Genomic DNA, 21395 nt, shown 5'->3' on the forward strand with positions numbered 1-21395 from the left:
CATGTTATGTACCGGGTGATCAAAAAATCAGTATAAATTTGAAAACTTAATAAACCACGGAATAATGCAGAAAGAGAGGTAAAAATTGACACACATGCTTGGAGTGACATGGGGTTTTATTAGAACCAAAAAAAAAACACCCCATATTGCTAGACGCGTGAAAGATCTCTTGCGCGCGTCGTTTGGTGATGATCGTGTGCTCAGCCGCCACTTTCGTCATGCTTGGCCTCCCATGTCCTCAGACAGTCCGAGCGGTTATTGGCTTTGGGGTTACCTGAAGTCGCAAGTGTATCGTGAAGGACCGACATCTCTAGGGATGCTGAAAGACAACATCCGACGCCAATGCCTCACCATAACTCCGGACATGCTTTACAGTGCTGTTCACAACATTATTCCTCGACTACAGCTATTGTTAAGGAATGATGGTGGGCATATTGAGCATTTCCTGTAAAGAACATCATCTTTGCTGTGTCTTACTTTGTTATGCTAATTATTGCTATTCTGATCAGATGGAGCGCCATCTGTCGGACATTTTTTGAACGTTTGTATTTTTTCGGTTCTAATAAAACCCCATGTCATTCCAAGCATATGTGTCAATTTGTACCTCTCTATCTACATTATTCCGTGATTTATCCAGTTTTCAAATTTATACTGACTTTTTGATCACCTGGTACTTCCCCACTTGGTTATTCGAAACGTATAACAAATAGGAAGTTACATTAACGAAGCGAACTGAGTCAAATACACATTTCAGACCAGAAAAATGTCTGAAAATGCCTTTCTGACGCTCTGTCGCCACGAAAGCTCTGTTATATTTTCTGTTGCGTGCACAAGAATAAATCGTAAACAGTAGTCTGGTAATGTTTTGGTGAGTTTCACAAGGCGGCTCCGGCGTCAAGGCAACGTACAGTGTAGTTAGTGCCCGCGCCCCTTGTTATACCTACATGGTCGTGACGCAGTACAGGCGGCAGCGGCAGCGAGCCGGCGAAATCGCCGTGCCAGGCTCCGGCGGCGCCGCCGTTGGTTGCTAGGCAGCGTTTGCAGGCGGCGCTGAGCGGCGCAGATCGACTCGGCTTTTCCGCCGTATGACGACCGACACGGCGTCTGTCTGCGGTGCCGTGTGCAGCGGGCAGGCATGGACGAAATAAACACGCAGCAGCTGATAGCGCTCGTGCAGCAGAGACCTGTCATATGGGACAAGACTCTCTACGCCTACAAGGACCGCAAGCTGAAGGATACAGCGTGGAGGGAAGTATGTGCGGCTCTGAGGCAGGATTTTGAGCAACTTGGACAGAAGCAGCGGCAGGAATTCGGTAAGTCCATTTTATGTTCTGTGACATCAGACAGCCATCTATGTTGTGAAATTTGTATCTCGAAGCTGTCATCAACCAGAAGCCATGGTACTATTTTATTTGTTACGAGTCATCAGCCTTGTGAACGGTTTGATGCAGCTCTGCCACGAATTCCTCTTCTGTGTCTACCTCTTTATCTCGGGGTAGCACTTACAAACATCGTCCTTAATTTTTTGTTGGATATACTCCAATCTCTGTATTCTACAATTTTTTGCCTCTACAGTCCATCGAGTACCGTGGAAGTTACGCCTTGATGTCTCAAGAAATGTCCTGTACTCCTCTCACTTCTTCTAGTCAGCGTTTCCCGATTTTGCGGAGAACCTCCTCATTGGTAATTTCCAGGAATGATTGCCTATCGAAGTCGCGGGGTCCAAACGATTCATATCGAACGTGCAATTGTAAATCGATCATGCGACTGGTGCGGGAGTTATGATCAATTATTTGTGATCGTCATTTTTATCTGTTTTTCTTCGTTCCCTTAGTTGCTCTAAGTTACATACTTCCACGAATTATTTGTGAGTCGCTAGGGAAACCCAGACGATGTCTGTCGGTAATGAGTGGGATGTCTGGTGTTCTAGGCGTTTCTTCGGCGGATTCTCTCACGTGGAAAAATCTAATTCCATGCTTATCCAGCGTAGAAAATTGTTTCACTTTTTGGCGCAAATATGGAGTACTACCGGACGACGAAAGGAGGGACTGTGTAGACTGTGGTGTTGCGAAGTGTGTAAAACTTTGTAAGAAGAGTTTCGATCCTGAAATACCGTTTCAATTTCATTGCGGACAGTGCGGAAAACGAACAAGTATCAGAAAGAATACATGGTTCGACTCTTCCAAATTATCCATTCAGACCAGCGAATTTCTTCTATCTTGCTGGATTCGAGACTGAACCTTGCAAGTAACAGCATCGGAAATTGACTTATCTGCTACTACCGTGTGCGACTATTTCGAGTTTTGCAGAGAAGTGTGTTATGTGGTAGTGGCGAACGACAGTGTACCTATTGGTGGACCGAGTAAAGTTGTTGAAGTGGACGAATCCCACATAGCAAGAAGGAAGAATCGGAGAGGACGACCTTCAAAGAGTGAAATCGATCATATTTGGGTATTCGATGGAATAGTGAATCACTCTGTGAAGTTCGTGTCTTCGGATGACCCGAGTGTGCACACGCAGAACATCGAGCAGCTATGGAAACCTGTGAAGTCTTCCATTAAAAGAGAAGGGCGTCCAGGACAAAGAGACGAACTATACCTGTTTCAGTACCTCTATATCCACAAGTTGTGTTTGCAGGGAAAAGTTATGCAAGTGGCAGTCTACCCATATTCTTGCCTGACATTGGCAGAGTTTATCCAGGCTATGGCAAAAAGGGAATTGTTCCCGTAGCGTACACATCACATAGACTTTCACATGACGACAACACCGACGACAAGTAAGGTAAGTCGTCTCCTTTGTAATGACGAGTATTTTTGTAACGCTCTTCTTTTGTCGTTGCGGTCGTGACCACCGTAAACATACTCATAACGCCCTCCACCAGAGTCGCATGATCGATTTACAATCGCACGTTCGATCTGCATCGTTTGCGACTTCGATAGGCAATCATTCTTGGAAATTACCTCCTCATTTCTCACCTTATCAGTCCACCTAGTTTTCAACGTTCTTCTGCAGCACTACATCACAAACATTGCGATTGTCCCCTTTTCCGGCTTTCCTACAATCCATGTTTCACTACCACACAGTGCTGTGCTCCAAACGTACATTTTCAGAAATGTATTCCTTACAGTAAGGCCAATTTTTGAACTAATAGAGTACTTGAATCTTCCTTTGTCTGTGCTAGTGAACTTCTTACGTTCTCCTTGCTTCGTCCGCCACGTGTTACTCTGATTAAAGGCAGCAGAATTGCTTCGGTTCGTTTTCTTCGTGGTTGCGGTTTCTGATGCAAAGTTTTACACTAATTGCATTTATGCTACTTCCCGTTACTTTCGTCTCTCTTTTGTTTACTCTCAATCCATACTGCGTGTTCATTAGAATGCTCAGTCCATTCGACAAATCCTGTAATCCTTTATTTTCATTGAGGATAGCAGTGTCATCAGTGAATCTTATCGTTGATATCCTTTCACCCTGAATTTTTATCCCACTGCCGAACTTTCCTTCTATTTCCGTCATTGCTCGTTTGGTCTACCAGTAATGTTGAAAGATTATTTCCCTGTCTTATAACCTTTTATATCCGACCACTTCGATGTTGGCCTTTCATCCTTATTGTTCGCTCTTGGTTCTTGTACATATTGCACTTTGCACATATTTCCTTACGCTTACGTCTATCTTCCTGAGAATTTCGAATGTTTTACACCCTTTTACTTGGTCGAACGTTGTGTCTAGGTCAAGAAATACCATGAGCGTGTCTTGATTTTTCTTAAGTCTTGCTTCCATTATCAGCTGCAAATTCAAATTTTCTCTATGTTTTCTTTACCATTCCTACAGCCAAACTGTGCGTTATCTAACAGATCGTTAATTTTCTTGGCACTACATTGTATCATATATGTATGTCTATGTTGTCCCTCTGACATTTTTAACTGTTTTACTCAGCCAGTTATAGGATGGCCAACAGTTTAACGTTGACGTCGTACTATGACGCAACCCAGCATTCTTTAAGTTAACAACCACTGCCCAAAATGAATGAGTGACATACTATGTGACAAATGAAAATCGCGAGAATGTCTAGAGTACTTCGTATCCAGAGCCAGGCAATTTGCCACCAAGCAATATCTCAAGATGCATCGATCAGCTAAAATATTATGAACACTGCCCACCGCGACGTCGGATGCCGCCTGGGGGCTTTGCGGGCCAGTGACGCCGTAACAAAAGTATGCAAGCGGAGCCGACACAGACTCGGATCACCCTAGCGAAGATATGAGCTGCAAATGGGGAAATTCATTGAGATAATCGACTTTGACAAAGGGCAGATTATTATTACGCAGAACCTGTGAACGAGTATCTCGAAAACGGTGAATCTGGTCGAATTTTCATGAGCTTCTGTCATGAGTATCTACGGAGGATACAAGATGACTTGGACAGGATTTGTGATTGGTGTAAAGAATGGCAGCTAACTCTAAATGAGGATAAATGTAAATTAATGCAGATGAATAGGAAAAAGGATCCCGTAATGTTTGAATACTCCATTAGTAGTGTAGCGCTTGACACAGTCACGTCGATTAAATATTTGGGCGTAACATTGCAGAGCGATATGAAGTGAGACAAGCATCTAATGGCAGTTGTGGGGAAGGCGGATAGTCGTCTTCGGTTCATTGGTAGAATTTTGGGAAGATGTAGTTCAACTGTAAAGGAGACCGCTTATAAAACGCTAGTACGACCTATTCTTGAGTACTGCTCGAGCGTTTGGGATCCCTATCAGGTCGGATTGAGGGAGGACATAGAAGCAATTCAGAGGCGAGCTGCTAGATTTGTTACTGGTAGGTTTGATCATCACGCGAGTGTTACGGAAATGCTTCAGGAACTCGGGTGGGAGTCTCTAGAGGAAAGGAGGCGTTCTTTTCGTGAATAACTTCTGAGGAAATTTAGAGAACGAGCATTTGAGGCTGACTGCAGTACAATTTTACTGCCGCCAACTTATATTTCGCGGAAAGACCACAAAGATAAGATAAGAGAGATTAGGGGTCAGAGGCATATAGGCAGTCATTTTTCCCTCGTTCTGTTTGGGAGTGGAACAGGGAGAGAAGATGCTAGTTGTGGTACGAGGTACCCTCCGCCACGCACCGTATGGTAGACTGCGGAGTATGTATGTAGATGTAGATGTAGATGTAGACGTAGATGTAGAGAAAGGTAGAATGACAGTGAAACTACCACTAGGCGCTGAATGGTTGGACGTGTACGGCTCTTCACAGAACTTGGGCTAGGAGACTTGCCTACTATGTAAATTTAGGATAGATGGTGATCTATGGCATCTCTGCCGAAAGAGCACAATGCTAGTGTTTCGGAGCACACCGATCATCGTACATTGTTGAACATGGAGCTCCGCAGCAGACCACCCCTGAATGTTCAAATGTTGACCCACGATTGCAGTGGGCATGGGACCATCGGGATTTGACCGTCGATCAATGGAAACGTGTCGGCTCTTCGGATGAATCACATTTTTGCTACGTTAGGTCGATGATCGTCTCCACAAACGCCGTCATCGAGGTCAATGGCGGCTCGAAACGTGCAGCGCGCCACGAACGCAGGTTGTTGGGAACAGTTGCTGCGCTTGTATGGGACCTGCGGTTGTAGTCGAAGACATGCTGACAACTTCGAACAACGTGCATCCCTTCATGCTTGACGTCTTCCCCGACGGCGATGTCATCTTTCAGCAGTATATTTATCCCTGTCTCCGAGCAGAACCGTGCAACAGTGGCTTGAGGAGCAATAAAGGGAGGTTTACTATCTTCGGCCCGAAAAAAGCATGCTCTTTGAGAATTTTTTTCTCGGGATATGTTATAGATATCAATGCCAATTTTGGTCAAAATGTTTATTGATATTTCCTCTACAAACTGGAATTTTTTCGACCGGAAATGTTGAAGAGCAAAGGGGAAGTGCCGTCGGAACGAAACAAAATTTTGATGTAGACCTCCAAGCGCGGTATGTTTCAGGTCAGCCGGCTCGGGTGAAATCAAAATTGAATTGACGTTAGCGAAATGTATAAGATTCCTTAGGAGTTGTACCTCGCTTAAGTTATTTGGACTATACGAAACAAAATGGTGGCCATTTGACAGAAAATAGGGTTTTTTCATCGATTTTTCGACTTCGTTGGCCAAGTAAAAATATTTATAGTTGATGGATAGGAATGAAAGTGGTACAATGCCCATACAATTTAGTTAGCTTCGTCGGAAACAAAGAATCATGCCAATCGGTTCAGTAGCTTTGAAGTTACCATAGCGAGCGATAAAAAAACGTCATTTCGAGAAAACCTCGTCTGAAGTTTTGACTATATATAAATGCAATATTATGTAACGTACGTTCAATATGCTATTCCGGGTCCATAAATTAATCCTTCCTCTTCCTCATAGAGGGCGTTCTGCTCGATCTGGGCCATCCTGCGCTGCTTCAGAGCCACTCGTACGGCCGGTGACAAGCGGTTTTCGGCCACTTGAATCCGGTGGTCGTCCGAATGCCTGGCGAGCTGCGTCGAATAGAGTCCCAGGGTGACGTCCATCGTTGTCATGGTCTTCAGAATTGCTGAATACCCTACGTTGAAGCTGCTCACTGCCAGGAAAGTCGCAATCTCCTCAGTCTTCGCACCAGAATGCAAATGCTTGTGGGCTAACTTCCAAACACACGCGCTCAAACTTTCATTTGAATTTTGTGTGTTTCCTCCCAAGCACTGGTACAATAGCTCGTCCTCCGAAAGAAAAAAACTGGTACGTAAAAAGGGCCGATTTCAGGCAGGTGCATTTTTTTGTTCAACCGCGAATAACAAACATTTCCGTTCCGTATGCGGAAAAACCGTTGCAGGGGTGGTTTCTAAGCACTTTTATGGATCCAAAAATGCAATTTAAAAAAATCGATTTTTTGAACCAAAAGATAGTAAACCTCCCCTTAAGGAACATTATAGGGAACACACGTTGATATCTAGGCGACCAGATTCCCCTGATGTAAGTCCTATGGAATCCATCTGGGCTACTACAGGACGCCATCATCGCGTACGCCAATCAGGGGCCCATTATTTACGCGAATTACATCACCTAGGCGGAGATATCTAATGCCACATACCTCCACAAACCTACCAACAAACTGTCTGATCCCTGACACGCAGAATCAGTGATGTAATTCGTTCCAAAGACGGACAAACAAGCTATTAAACAAGTGGTCATAACGTTTTGGCTCATCAGTGTAAGTACATTCGTTTTGTTTCATTCGTTAGTCTTTGGTAACTAAGCAGGTGTCAGACTACAAAGAGGAAATTACTAGGCGCACTCTTCGGTCAGTCCTAGGTTTCATTTCTCTCGATTATTGTCTGTTTCACCTCTTGCATAGTTTTCTTAATGTGGAAAATGACAATCAGGGTTGTACTTCAGAGTCCACTTTAAACTGTCTGGGTAAATCAACTAAAAAGTCGGAGGATGGCAAAAGGGTATCACCTCCAGTAGGACCGTTACTACCAAACAACAGTGATGTTCAAACCAGCATTCAGGCCGTGAGCGTCGATTTTGCCTTTGCATTTAATAGTGATCCACGAAACGTAACTTTCACTGCAACCTGAAAAGGTTAAAGCACACATGAATTTTCAACTGTTTCAAAATCATACCATGTGTTTCTATACGAACTAAGTCCTTCGTGCAATAAACAGTATGCTAGGTCTTCATCTTGTCAAGCAACTAAACCGCTTTTGGGCGTGAAATAGTCATCGGAAGACGTTTTGGAGCAGTTTGCAACTACGAATATAGTTCGTCACCTGACGGTTACCTTGGCATATTATTAGATATTATATCTGGGCGAGTGTTCCCAATACTGAACATGGGTTTTTAACTGGCTACATAATCCAGTATGGTACAAGCTTTTACGATCCAAATAGCACTCCGACAAAAAAACTCTGTTCGTTTGCTAAAATATTAAATGCCCTTTCTACGTACCTTCCCTCTGTTGTGAGATCGCAACCGAATACTTGTTCATTTTTGTCTGTGCGCTCAACAGATCGTGTAGCGATAGTGTAAAATTTCATCTCCTACAAGCGCAAGGGGAACAGCCTAGTCTTATATATACATGTTAAAGTGTGATACTATCGGTCTGTTTACTCTTCCAGTACAGTGTAGCTTTGAACTCTGAAGAATCTCACTCGATTCCCTTAAGAATAGACACATACATATATGATGCAGTATTCAGAAATAATTGAAAAGTACTCCCTTATAGTTAAAGTACATAGAGCCTCTGTTCACGGGTTTTCTTACTCGCACGCACTTACTCTGAACTGCCACTACACAACGGGAAAAATTAGCTGTTGTCCAAAACGAATCAATTATCTTCTTCTATTCCTCAAGTGCATTTGGCAAACGAATGAAATCTATAGGCACGTTACTCCCTAGAACCATTTCGCGTTCCTTCTATTTCAAAGTTTCTAATAGTTGAGATATAAACTTGATATTAATAATTAAGATCTTTAGAGAAATTTTGGATGTTAAAGACCAGCAATGTTGTGAAAAACTCTTTACTTTCTATTACAGGCAAATTGGCTTTGAAGAAATGGTCACAAACCAGAGACTCGTGGATGAAATCTGTTAAGAAACGTCATGAACAAAAATCATCGGCGTTTCCCGCCAGGCCGTCGAGGCTTTATTTGTACCACGAGCAGATGTTGTTTTTGAACAAGGTTATTGAGACATCTGTCTCTCAAGACAGCTATTTTCCGCAAGAATCTACACCAACAAATGTGACGAATGAAGCAAGCAAAACTGCACAATACGAAAAAATTTATGAATATATTCCAAAACCTGAAATCATAAATAATTATACTACACAAAGGAAAAGAAAGAGTGATATTAAGATTGAGTCTGATGTGGAAATGACGTCTTCGGACAATCAGCCATGTAGAGAACACTGTGGCTGCCGGCATATGGCGTTCTTCAACAGTCTTCTGCCATCCTTGTCCTTACTTGACGACAATGAAACTTTGAAATTTCAGTCTGAAGTTTTAAGCGTGTTACAAAACATCAAGAGAAAAAGAAGTGAATCTAGTTAAAAATTTACCGTTGCAGTTTATGCAACTTAGGAACTGCAAAGAGTGGCAAAATCCAGCTTATTTCACTTATACACATTACCTAGCGGCATGAATTTATCAGAGCTGATAAGCCCAGAAGCTGAATCGACGCGGCCATCTACAACACCATCAACTACCGCAAGTAGCTCCTTTTTGGAACTGGATTTATCGAATTTTTATGCCATATCTCGTGGGAATAGCCGTTTGGTAGCATAATTGTGATTTAATTTTGCGTAAATGGAAAACACAGTAAGTTAATTGTTCTGCTTGTATACTTCCATGATTCTGTACTTTGTCTTTAGTGAAAGTTTGAAAATATCCTGAATGATAACATTAAAATCCAAAAACTGAGCTTAAGGATATGATTAATTTTTCTTGTAGTATAATACTTTTCCTTATATATATATATATATATATATATATATATATATATATATATATATATATAGGGTTTTACAAAAAGGTACGGCCAAACTTTCAGGAAACATTCCTCACACATAAATAAAGAAAAGATGTTATGTGGACATGTGTCCGGAAACGCTTAATTTCCATGTTAGAGCTCATTTTAGTGTCGTCAGTATGTACTCCAACGTTATCAAATTGTAAATTTGCACAATCAACATGTGTGGGCTGACGAGAATCTGCACGCAATTGTGCAATCACGTCATCAACACAGATTTTCTGTGAACGTTTGGGCAGGCATTGTTGGTGATGTCTTGATTGGGCCCCATGTTCTTCCACCTACGCTCAGAGGAGCACGTTATCATGATTTCATACGGGATACTCTACCTGTGCTGCTAGAACATGTGCCTTTACAAGTACGACACAACATGTGGTTCATGCACGATGGAGCTCCTGCACATTTCAGTCGAAGTGTTCGTACGCTTCTCAACAACAGATTCGGTGACCGATGGATTGGTAGAGGCGGACGAATTCCGTGGCCTCCACGCTCTCCTGACCTCAACCCTCTTGACTTTCATTTATGGGGTCATTTGAAAGCTCTTGTGTACGCAACCCCGGTACCAAATGTAGAGACTCTTCGTGTTCGTATTGTGGACGGCTGTGATACAATATACCATTCTCCAGGGCTGCATCAGCGCATCAGGGATTCCATGCGACGGAGGGTGGATGCATGTATTCTCGCTAACGGCGGACATTTTGAACATTTCCTGTAACAAAGTGTTTGAAGTCACGCTGGTACGTTCTGTTGCTGTGTGTTTCCATTCCATGATTAATGTGATTTGAAGAGAAGTAATAAAATGAGCTCTAACATGGAAAGTAAGCGTTTCCGGACACATGTCCACATAACATCTTTTCTTTCTTTGTGTGTGAGGAATGTTTCCCGAAAGTTATATATATCATTTGTTCCTCATATCCCCCTCTACACTCTAACAAATATGTAATAAAACTTATGAAATAATTTTTCTGCTTCATCCACTACTTACCTATATCAGTTGCCATGACGCATTACGGCAGCCAGTTGCCATCATCAGGTGTTTTACGTTTTCATTACATTTCGATTCTAGTAATCATGTAGGAAGCGCCTGGCGGGAGTAGTAAGGTGCTGGGCACATTAAATTCTAAAAAACATAATTTAACACCCATCATTACACCACTGATTAGAGTACACTTGACACAAAACAGTTCTGCATTAATCAAGATGGAAAATTTAAAAGAATAAATATATAGCCTGTATCAGTATTGAAAACTAGAAAGGAATTATTACACAACTAATTAGCCAAAAGGTTAATTAAAATGTTAAGGTACAAATCCTAGTAAAAAAAAAAAAATCAGCAAAACAGCTACACCGCTGCTGGCAAATGTATTACAGTAATAAAATAAGTAATTCAGTTAAGAGGTAGTCAGATTCCAGACAAGCCTCACCAGTAACGCTTAACTGTTATAACGCCCAGGCCTCACGAGTAATAGTTCACATAATTCCCCTTTTACAGTAACTGCCAACTACCAGTTTGAAGTTTGAGAGACGCAAGTGACCCAAAATCGTAAGCAAGAAAAAGATGGGTTACAGCCACAAAGTAACAGATTACTGCTAATGACGCGGTCAGTAAGAATTCGTTAGATAACCACGCCATCACAAATCACACATTTAATAATAATACTAAATGGTACAAAAATATTTATCTTTTGAGATAGCGGCAGTCACGACGTAGAAATAGCAGCAAACGTACAATAAGGGAGACCACTCGTTTAAAATCTCTACAGAAAATTTTAAATGCAGTTGTCTAAGTAAAAATTGTGGCAGTTGAGGCTTTGATGGTTCAGCAGTTTAATGCCGTGGCTGCCTGAAACTTATGAGACGAATTACACACACGAAAAAAGCAACACAAAACTACTGCCATCTTATTGTCCCAAACGGTATAATCGCCACACACACATGCACACAAGGTAATCGCTCGCCACAACTAGGACCATATTATAACAGCAAAACAGTTTAATAAATTTCGAAATGCCATTAAGGGCTACGCACCTTCTGTATTCAATGTACACAATAACGATACCTGGTAAACAGAACGTTGAATCATTAGAAATCGGCTAAATCCACAGGACTGTCACTCACCAGGAAGTGCAGTCGTGAACGAATCCATGGTGCATCCGCTCAACCGACCTCAATTCAAACTTGAGAACCACAATAGGCTGCGCAGTTCCGAGTCTCGGTTGCCGTCATCAGGACTGCTCAGCCGAACATACACTGACGGAAAAAATCGCAACACTAAAAAATAATTCATCTACAGCAATTAAATTTTGGGAATACATTTGTCTCGGTAACATACTGAAGTGACTAAAATTGCAAGATCGCAAGTTAATGTCAGTGCGAGATAATCCACTGGAAATGTAAAATGTTGGTATATTACTAACCGGCGCAACCGTGCGGCATGCAAACGTGCGTGCATTGTGCTGTACAGATGCCAGATGTCAGTTTGTGGGATGGCGTTCCACGCCTGTGGCACTTGATTGGTCAATAGAGATACGGTTAATGCTGGATGTGGACGACGCTGGAGTTGTTGTACGATGATGTCCCATAGTGTTCGACTGGAGACAGGTGTGGTGATCTACACTCATGCTCATAAATTAAGGATAATTGCAGAATGTGGTGCCACACAACGTGGCACTACACAAAACCGGCGCTAATAGCATAGGCACATTGGGAACACACATGACGCAAATCTGTAAGCCCGCGGTACTGGCGATAAGTAAAAAAAACCGTCCCGAAACACATGTGCTAATAAACGCCACTGTTTCCTTCCCATGTACCCCGCGCATGACATATAAAGAGCCGGAAACGTACAATCAGGGAGAGCCCGACATCAATATAGGATATGATCACCATGTACTCGAACACAGGCCGTACAACGGGGTCCCATACTCTGAAGCAGGTGGTCGAGCAGCTGCTGGAGTATAGCCTCCCATTCTTGCACCAGTGGCGGACGGAGCTCCTGAAGTTTCCTATGGGTTTGAAGACGTGCATCGATACGTCGACCGAGAGCACCCCAGACATGCTCGATGGGGTTTAGGTCTGGAGAACAGGCAGGCCACTCCATTCGCCTGGTATCTTCTGTTTCAAGGTACTCCTCCGCGATGGCAGCTTGGTGGGGCCGTGCGTTATCATGCATCAGGAGGAAGGTGGGTTCCACTGCACCCCTGAAAAGGCGGACATACTGGTGCAAAATGACGTCACGATACACCTGACCTGTTACAGTTCCTCTGTCAAAGACATGCAGGGGTGTACCAGCACCAATCATAATCCCATCCCATACCATAAAACCACAACCTCCTTACAGGTCCCTTTCAGGGACATTAAGGGGTTGGTGTCTGGTTCTTTGTTCACGCCAGATGAAAACCCGGCGAGAATCACTGTTCAGACTGTACCTGGACTCGTCCGTGTACATAACCTGGGACCACTGTTCCAATGACCATGTACCGTGTTCTTGACACCAGGCTTTACGGGCTCTCCTGTGACCAGGGGTCAGTGGAATGCACCTTGCAGGTCTCCAGGCGAATAAACCATGTCTGTTCAGTCGTCTGTAGACTGTGTGTGCCTGCAGACAATTGTTCCAGTGGCTGCGGTAAGGTTCCGAGCAAGGCTACCTACAGTTCTCCGTGGGCGTCTGCGGGCACTGATGGTGAGATATCGGTCTTCTTGTGGTGTTTTACACTGTGGACGTCCTGTATTGTAGCACCTGTGCACGTTTCCTGTCTGCTGGAATCGTTGCCATAATCTTGAGATCACACTTTGTGGCACACGGAGGGCCCGTGCTACGACCCGTTGTGTTTGACCTGCCTCCAGTCACCCTAGTATTCTACCCCTCATAACGTCATCAATATGTGTTCTTTGAGCCATTTTCAACACACAGTCACCATTAGCACGTCTGGAAACGTCTGCCCACTTACTCGCTGCACCGTACTCCGACATGTACCAACACACCTCTGCGTATGTGGACTGCTGCCAGCACCACCGTGCGACGACTGCAGGTCAAATATACCGCATGGTCATACCCCGAGGTGATTTAAACCCGCAAACTGCCAGCAGAGCATTGTTTCACCATGTATCAGCATTATCCTTAATTTATGAGCATGAGTGTAGAAGGCCAACGCAACATGTCGACATCTGTTGGGCATGTTGGGTTACAACAGCGGTATGTGGGCGAGAGTTATCCAGTTCGGAAGGACCTCCTGGGATGCTGTTCATGAATGGCAACACGACAAGTCGAATCACCAGGCAGTCATGGTGCGTGAATGTTCCTGCTGACACACGAAATCACACTCTAGATCATAACTCCAGGAGTAAGTCCAGTATGTCTAGCACACAGACAGGTTGGTTGCAGGCCCTCAACGGGCCTCCTCCTAACCAATACACAGCCATCCTGGCACAGAGGCGAAACCAGCTGTCATCGGAAACACAACAGACCTCAACCCTGCTTTCCAATAAGCTCTCACTTGACACCACTGAAGCCGAACATGGCGGTGGTTTGGGGTCGGTGGAATGCACGCCACAGGGCGTCTGGCTCGGAGCTGTCCTTGAGTAAGCGATTTATAACACTTTGTTGTTTCACTGTTATGCCAACTGCTGCTCAAATTGATGCTGCAGACACAGTACGATGCGCATACCCACAATGCCGAACACGTTGGTCATCCCTCTAGGTAGTGTCACGTGGGCGTCCGGAGCCCGATCTTGTAGCGACCACCACTGGCAGCAGTGATGTGCAGTGGCTATATTCCTGCCGAGACTTTCTGCAATATAGCGGAAGGAACATCTAGCTTCTCGTAGACCTATTGCACGACCTCGTTCAAACTCTGTGAGGTGTTATAATGGCGTCTTTGTCGCCTTAAAGGCATTATATATACACTCCTGGAAATTGAAATAAGAACACCGTGAATTCATTGTCCCAGGAAGGGGAAACTTTATTGACACATTCCTGGGGTCAGATACATCACATGATCACACAGACAGAACCACAGGCACATAGACACAGGCAACAGAGCATGCACAATGTCGGCACTAGTACAGTGTATATCCACCTTTCGCAGCAATGCAGGCTGCTATTCTCCCATGGAGACGATCGTAGAGATGCTGGATGTAGTCCTGTGGAACGGCTTGCCATGCCATTTCCACCTGGCGCCTCAGTTGGACCAGCGTTCGTGCTGGACGTGCAGACCGCGTGAGACGACGCTTCATCCAGTCCCAAACATGCTCAATGGGGGACAGATCCGGAGATATTGCTGGCCAGGGTAGTTGACTTACACCTTCTAGAGCACGTTGGGTGGCACGGGATACATGCGGACGTGCATTGTCCTGTTGGAACAGCAAGTTCCCTTGCCGGTCTAGGAATGGTAGAACGATGGGTTCGATGACGGTTTGGATGTACCGTGCACTATTCAGTGTCCCCTCGACGATCACTAGTGGTGTACGGCCAGTGTAGGAGATCGCTCCCCACACTATGATGCCGGGTGTTGGCCCTGTGTGCCTCGGTTGTATGCAGTCCTGATTGTGGCGCTCACCTGCACGGCGCCAAACACGCATACGACCATCATTGGCACCAAGGCAGAAGCGACTCTCATCGCTGAAGACGACACGTCTCCATTCGTCCCTCCATTCACGCCTGTCGCGACACCACTGGAGGCGGGCTGCACGATGTTGGGGCGTGAGCGGAAGACGGCCTAACGGTGTGCGGGACCGTAGCCCAGTTTCATGGAGACGGTTGCGAATGGTCCTCGCCGATACCCCAGGAGCAACAGTGTCCCTAAATTGCTGGGAAGTGGCGGTGCGGTCCCCTACGGCACTGCGTAGGATCCTACGGTCTTGGCGTGCATCCGTGCGTCGCTGCGGTCCGGACCCAGGTCGACGGGCACGTGCACCTTCCGCCGACCACTGGCGACAACATCGATGTACTGTGGAGACCTCACGCCCCACGTGTTGAGCAATTCGGCGGTACGTCCACCGGCCTCCCGCATGCCCACTATACGCCCTCGCTCAAAGTCCGTCAACTGCACATACGGTTCACGTCCACGCTGTCGCGGCATGCTACCAGTGTTAAAGACTGCGATGGAGCTCCGTATGCCACGGCAAACTGGGTGACACTGACGGCGGCGGTGCACAAATGCTGCGCAGCTAGCGCCATTCGACGGCCAACACCGCGGTTCCTGGTGTGTCCGCTGTGCCGTGCGTGTGATCATTGCTTGTACAGCCCTCTCGCAGTGTCCGGAGCAAGTATGATGGGTCTGACACACCGGTGTCAATGTGTTCTTTTTTCCATTTCCAGGAGTGTATTACAAAAAGGTACGGCCAAACTTTCAGGAAACATTCCTCACACTCAAATAGAGAAAAAAATTTTATGTGAACATGTGTCCGGAAACGCTTAATTTCCATGTTACAGCTCATTTTAGTTTCGTCGGTGTGTACTGTACTTCCTCGATTCACCGCCATGATTTCATACGGGATACTCTACCTGTGCTGCTAGAACATGTGCCTTTACAAGTACGATACAACATGTGGTTCATGCACGATGGAGCTCCTGTGTCCGGAAACGCTTAGTTTCCATGTTAGACCTCATTTTAGTTTCGTCAGTATGTACTGGACTTCCTCGATTCACCGCCATGATTTCATACGGGATACTCTACCTGTGCTGTTAGAACATGTGCCTTAACAAGTACGACACAACATGTGGTTCATGCACGATGGAGCTCCTGCACATTTCAGTCGAAGTGTTCGTACGCTCCTCAACAGCAGATTCAGTGACCGATGGATTGGTAGAGGTTGACCAATTCCATGGCTCCACGCTCTCCTGACCTCAACCCTCTTGACTTTCATTTATGGGGGCGTTTGAAAGCTCTTGTCTACGCAACACCGGTACCAAATGTAGAGACTCTTCGTGCTCGTATTGTGGACGGCTGTGATACAATACGCCATTCCCCAGGGCTGCATCAGCGCATCAGGGATTCCATGCGACGGAGGGTGGATGCATGTATCCTCGCTAACGCAGGACATAACAAAGTGTTTGAAGTGACGCTGGTTCGTTCTGTTGCTGTGTATTTCCATTCCATGATTAATGTGATTTGAAGAGAAGTAATAAAATGAGCTCTAACATGGAAAGTAAGCGTTTCCGGACACATGTCCACATAATATATTTACTTTCTTTGTGTGTGAGGAATGTTTCCTGAAAGTTTGGCCGTACCTTTTTGTAACACCCTATATATTCTTTCGAGTAATGAGTATAATGAGCAGGGGCACTATGAATATAGTGCGGGATAATAAGTTGGGAATGTGGGTCTCACGGGAGGCGTGCCAGAGATAGTCCCTGCAGTCGCACTGTCCTCTGTGTCCTCGGTGGCTCAGACGGATAGAGCGTCAGCCATGTAAGCAGGAGATCCCGGGTTCGAGTCCTGGTCGGGGCACACATTTTCAACTGTCCCCATTGACTTATATCAACGCCTGTATGCAGCTAAGGATATTGATTTCCTTGTAATTTCATTATTCACTAACATCAACTCTCCACACCTAGTATAAAAAGTATCTAACGCTCACGACCGTTACACTGAGTATTTAAAGCAAACCCAATCTGCATCCTGCCAAAGGCCATGCCACAGTGGTAACACCGGTTCCGATCGGATCACAGAAGTTAAGCGCTGTCGGGCTAGGCTAGCACTTGGATGGATCACCATCCGTGTCTGCCGACCGCTTCTGGCAAGCTGGGTGCACACACCCCTTGTGAGGCAAATTGAGGAGCTACCTGACAGAAGTAATGGCTCCGGTCATGAAACCTGACAACGGCCGGGAGAGCGGTGTGCTAACCACATGCTCCTCCATGTCCGCATCCATGACGCCTGTGGGATGACGATGACACGGCGGTCGGTCGGTACCGTTGTGCCTTACGAGGCCTGTTCGGACGGAGGGAAGAAGAAGATTTGCGTCCTCATAGTGACGCTATTAGCGCCACTCTTATGCGACTAGTGTGAAATTTAAACAGATATCATCTTTCAGATAGAGAAACAATCCTACCACCTCTCGCTTATGTTGCACAACTTCCTTATTGGTGTCGGGATTTTTTTCCGTCAGTATATGAACATCCACTGCCACGGTATTGCACTAGAGCTCACATGCCACCTCAGCTGTTTACACTCACAGCCTAACCCCGATCCAACTCCAACTGCCTCCAGTCAGCCCGCACAACCTGACTTAAAATTTCCTTTTTCTGCCAACTTTCCTGAGCTCTCGCGGCCGGCCATCCGTACAGATATTCCAGCCTGATGCTGTATCGAGGCTAACCTCCAAAGATCGATTAGCTGGTGCGTGGCACATACAGATTCCTGTGGAATGAAATGATGTGTATTTGCCGAGTGTGGCAATGGGATTATGCACTGAAACTTATCCCTGTTGAGAACGAATGATCTTGCTGTGTGCACCTTAACTGAGTCGTATGTTTAAATAATCTCAGTGATATTTTTACTTACAGTTTTACTGAATATGTCCTTGTCTGCTATACAGAACTCAAGACTAAACGCAAAACAATCACTTCACAATTTCAGATTAAGTTGTTTACATTCCAAAGATTCTTAACTGATAACATTTTTTCAGTCCTGAGATAGTACTTACATTAAAATGCAATATTTTTATATCCATATTTATGTGAGTCGACATATTATATAGTTTGGCTATTTATTATTTCATAGTTATTCAGTATTGTTAAGGGTTTTTGTCTTTTCCTCAGTTCACTCAATCTTTTTAAAGAAGCGTCTCACATTGGAGAAATTTTTGAAGAAATTTACATTGTTACTTTCTGGCTTATCATTCAGCAATTTGTTATCATGTACTCTGCCATGAATGTAAATTTCTAGTTTTTCATGTAAATCGATTTGGTGCCTTGACCTTTTCATGTTTTGTTTGAGTAAATGTTACGTGCTGTGAAAGTGATATAAATGTTATGCGATCTGAAAAAAATTTGCTACTTTTTAGGAGTATTTCCACATGAAAGGTATGTAAGTAGTGTGTTCCTTTGCTATTGGTTTAGTTCTTTCTTTTATGTATATGATTGTCAACAAATGTGTCGTTATAGCCATTTGCTGCAGCTGTTTACTGATTATGCTTCGCATATTTAACCATTGGTCTATTATTGACTCTGGTGACTAGATGACAACCAGCTGTTGAAATGCGTAATGCCAATAAATCTTGGCAAAAAAACACTTAAGCAAAAAAAGCATTTCATGAATTCTATTATGAAATCACTGATCTGTACATATTCCATTTAACGTGGCTAAATTTAAAATTAATTAGATGTAGGCTCTGATTTTTGGGCTATGACTGAACGTTTTTGTTTGTCTCTTCTCAGTTGGACCATCAGACTGGGATATACCCCTACGTCGCTTTCATTTCACAAATGACACAGCCAGTACCTCCTGTTGAAACCTCGCCTATGATGATTATATGAGAACAAACGTATCAATATCCACCTCGGGAAATTACAGAACATCGAGTGAACCAGCATATGGTTAAGGAAATCAAGGTTGAAACGCACTTCACCCGCCATTCACAAACTGTTATGGAATTTGGTGTTAACATTATCATGTAGTCTACTTATTGCAAAGTGTATGTCGAGGATATAATTCCTGCACACTGTGTAACTTACTGGGGTACAATAATTGTTACTAAAGTAGTATTTATCACACAGTTCGTAGTCCAAACGGCATCAGGTATAGCTTCTGTTGCAGATTATTGCTGATCACGTATTACTGCTGACCCCTTCAGAGTAAAAAATAAGGTTTGCATTCCCTCGTCACTGTAAGTTTTACAACGTGTACTAGCTTGCGAATTATTACTCACCTGACAGTTGTTCTTTCATTTCTTCTTTTTCAAAAGGCTGGTAATTACTTCAGTTGCACGTTTTATTATTATTTTCCTGCAGTACCATATGTTAAGGCAGTGGGCTTATATATTTTTAGTGTACTCGTTAGGTGTGAAGGGATTTTCAGTATTCATAGTGATCAGGGAGTTAAGTGTGACGCATCTGTGATAGGAAACAACTTGATAATGCTTTTACGAAACCTTTAGTGCGGGTTTTTTACATAGAGTAATCTTGATGAAACTATCTTGTCAAAATAGTATGTGATTCTAAGCTTTCTACAAATCTTCTTGACTGTACTTGGCAGGAAAAAAAAGTCAAAGAAATCAGTTGACAGCTGTAGTGAAAACGCTTCAAGCAGAGATTACGTCTATATATGATACTATCATTGGTGCAGATGCAATCTCTGGCAGTGGTGGGTGTCTCTGAAAAGTCATTTCATGACGGAGTAAAGAGAGTATACACACAACTGGCCATTACAATTGCTACACCACGAAGATGACGTGCTACAGACGCGAAATTTAACAGTCAGGAAGAAGATGCTATGATATGCAAATGAATAGCTTTTCAGAGCATTCACACAAGGTTGGCGCCGACGGTGATACCTACAACGTGCTGACATGAAGAAAGTTTCCAACCGATTTCTCATACACAAAGAGCAGTGGACCGGTGTTGCCTGGTGAAACGTTGTTGAGATGCCTCGTGTAAGGAGGAGAAATGCATACCATCACGTTTCCGACTTTGTTAAAGGTCGGATTGTGGCCCATCGTGATTGCGGTTTATCGTATCGTGACATTGCTGCTCGCGTCGGTCGAGATGCAAGATCCAATGACTGTTAGCAGAATATGGAATCGGTGGGTTCAGGAGGGTAATACGGAACGGCCTCGTATCACTAGCAGTCGAGATGACGACAGGCATCTTATCCGCATGGCTGCAACGGATCGTGCAGCCAGGTCTCGATCCATGAGTCAACAGATGGGGACGTTTGCAAGGCAACAACCATCTGCACGAACAGTTCGACGACGTTTGCAGCATCATGGACTATCGGCTCGGAGACCATGGCTGCGGTTACCCTTGACGCTGCGTTACAGACAGGAGCGCCTGCGATGGTGTACTCAACGACGAACCTGGGTGCACGAATGGCAAAACGTCATTTTTTCGGATGAATCCAGGTTCTGTTTACAGCATCATGATGGTCGCATCCGTGTTTGGCGACATTGCGGTGAACGCATATTAGAAGCGTGTATTCGTCATCGCCATTCTGGCATATCACCAGGCGTGATGGTATGGAGTGCCATTGGTTACCCGTCTCGGTCACCTCTTGTTCGCATTGACGGCACTTTGAACAGTGGACGTTACATTTCAAATGTTTTACGACCCGTGGCTCTACCCTTCATTCGATCCCTGCGAAACCCTACATTTCAGCAGGATAATGCACGACCGCATGTTGCAGGTCCTGTGCGGGCCTTTGTGGATACAGAAAATGTTCGACTGTTGCGGTGGCCAGCAAATTCTCCAGATCTCTCACCAATTGAAAACGTCTGGTCAATGGTGGCCGAGCAACTGGCTCGTCACAATACGCCAGTCACTACTCTTGATGAACTGTGGTATCGTGTTGAAGCTGCATGGGCAGCAGTACCTGTACACGCCATCCAAGCTCTGTTTGACTCAATTCCCAGGCGTATCAAGGCCGTTATTACGGTCAGAGGTGGTTGTTCTGGGTGCTGATTTCTCAGGATCTATGCACCCAAATTGCGTGAAAATATAATCACATGTCAGTTCTAGTATGATATATTTGTCCAATGAATCCCATTTATAATCTGCATTTCTTCTTGGTGTAGTAATTTTAATGGCCAGTAGTGCGTATATACTAATAGCCTTAATGTGGGCGTATTAGCTGTGGACGTGCTACCATCCTTCAACATTTGATTTAAAATTAATTAAACGCATAAATG

General features: G+C 44.4%; 2 protein-coding genes across 6 annotated transcripts in view; both read left to right on the forward strand.

Moving 5' to 3' along the window:
- Positions 1-21395, forward strand: part of LOC124774923 (allergen Cr-PI-like) — a 164406-nt gene that overhangs the window by 113028 nt on the left and 29983 nt on the right. The window lies entirely within an intron of this gene.
- LOC124774924 lies at positions 1053-9222 on the forward strand. Its single transcript, XM_047249605.1, has 2 exons — positions 1053-1313; positions 8556-9222. The coding sequence occupies exons 1-2, from the start codon at positions 1136-1138 to the stop codon at positions 9068-9070; spliced, it is 693 nt and encodes a 230-aa protein (XP_047105561.1). The 5' UTR covers positions 1053-1135; the 3' UTR covers positions 9071-9222.

Source organism: Schistocerca piceifrons, chromosome 2 (genome assembly GCF_021461385.2).
Source record: "Schistocerca piceifrons isolate TAMUIC-IGC-003096 chromosome 2, iqSchPice1.1, whole genome shotgun sequence".
Taxonomy (NCBI): Eukaryota; Metazoa; Arthropoda; class Insecta; order Orthoptera; family Acrididae; genus Schistocerca; species Schistocerca piceifrons.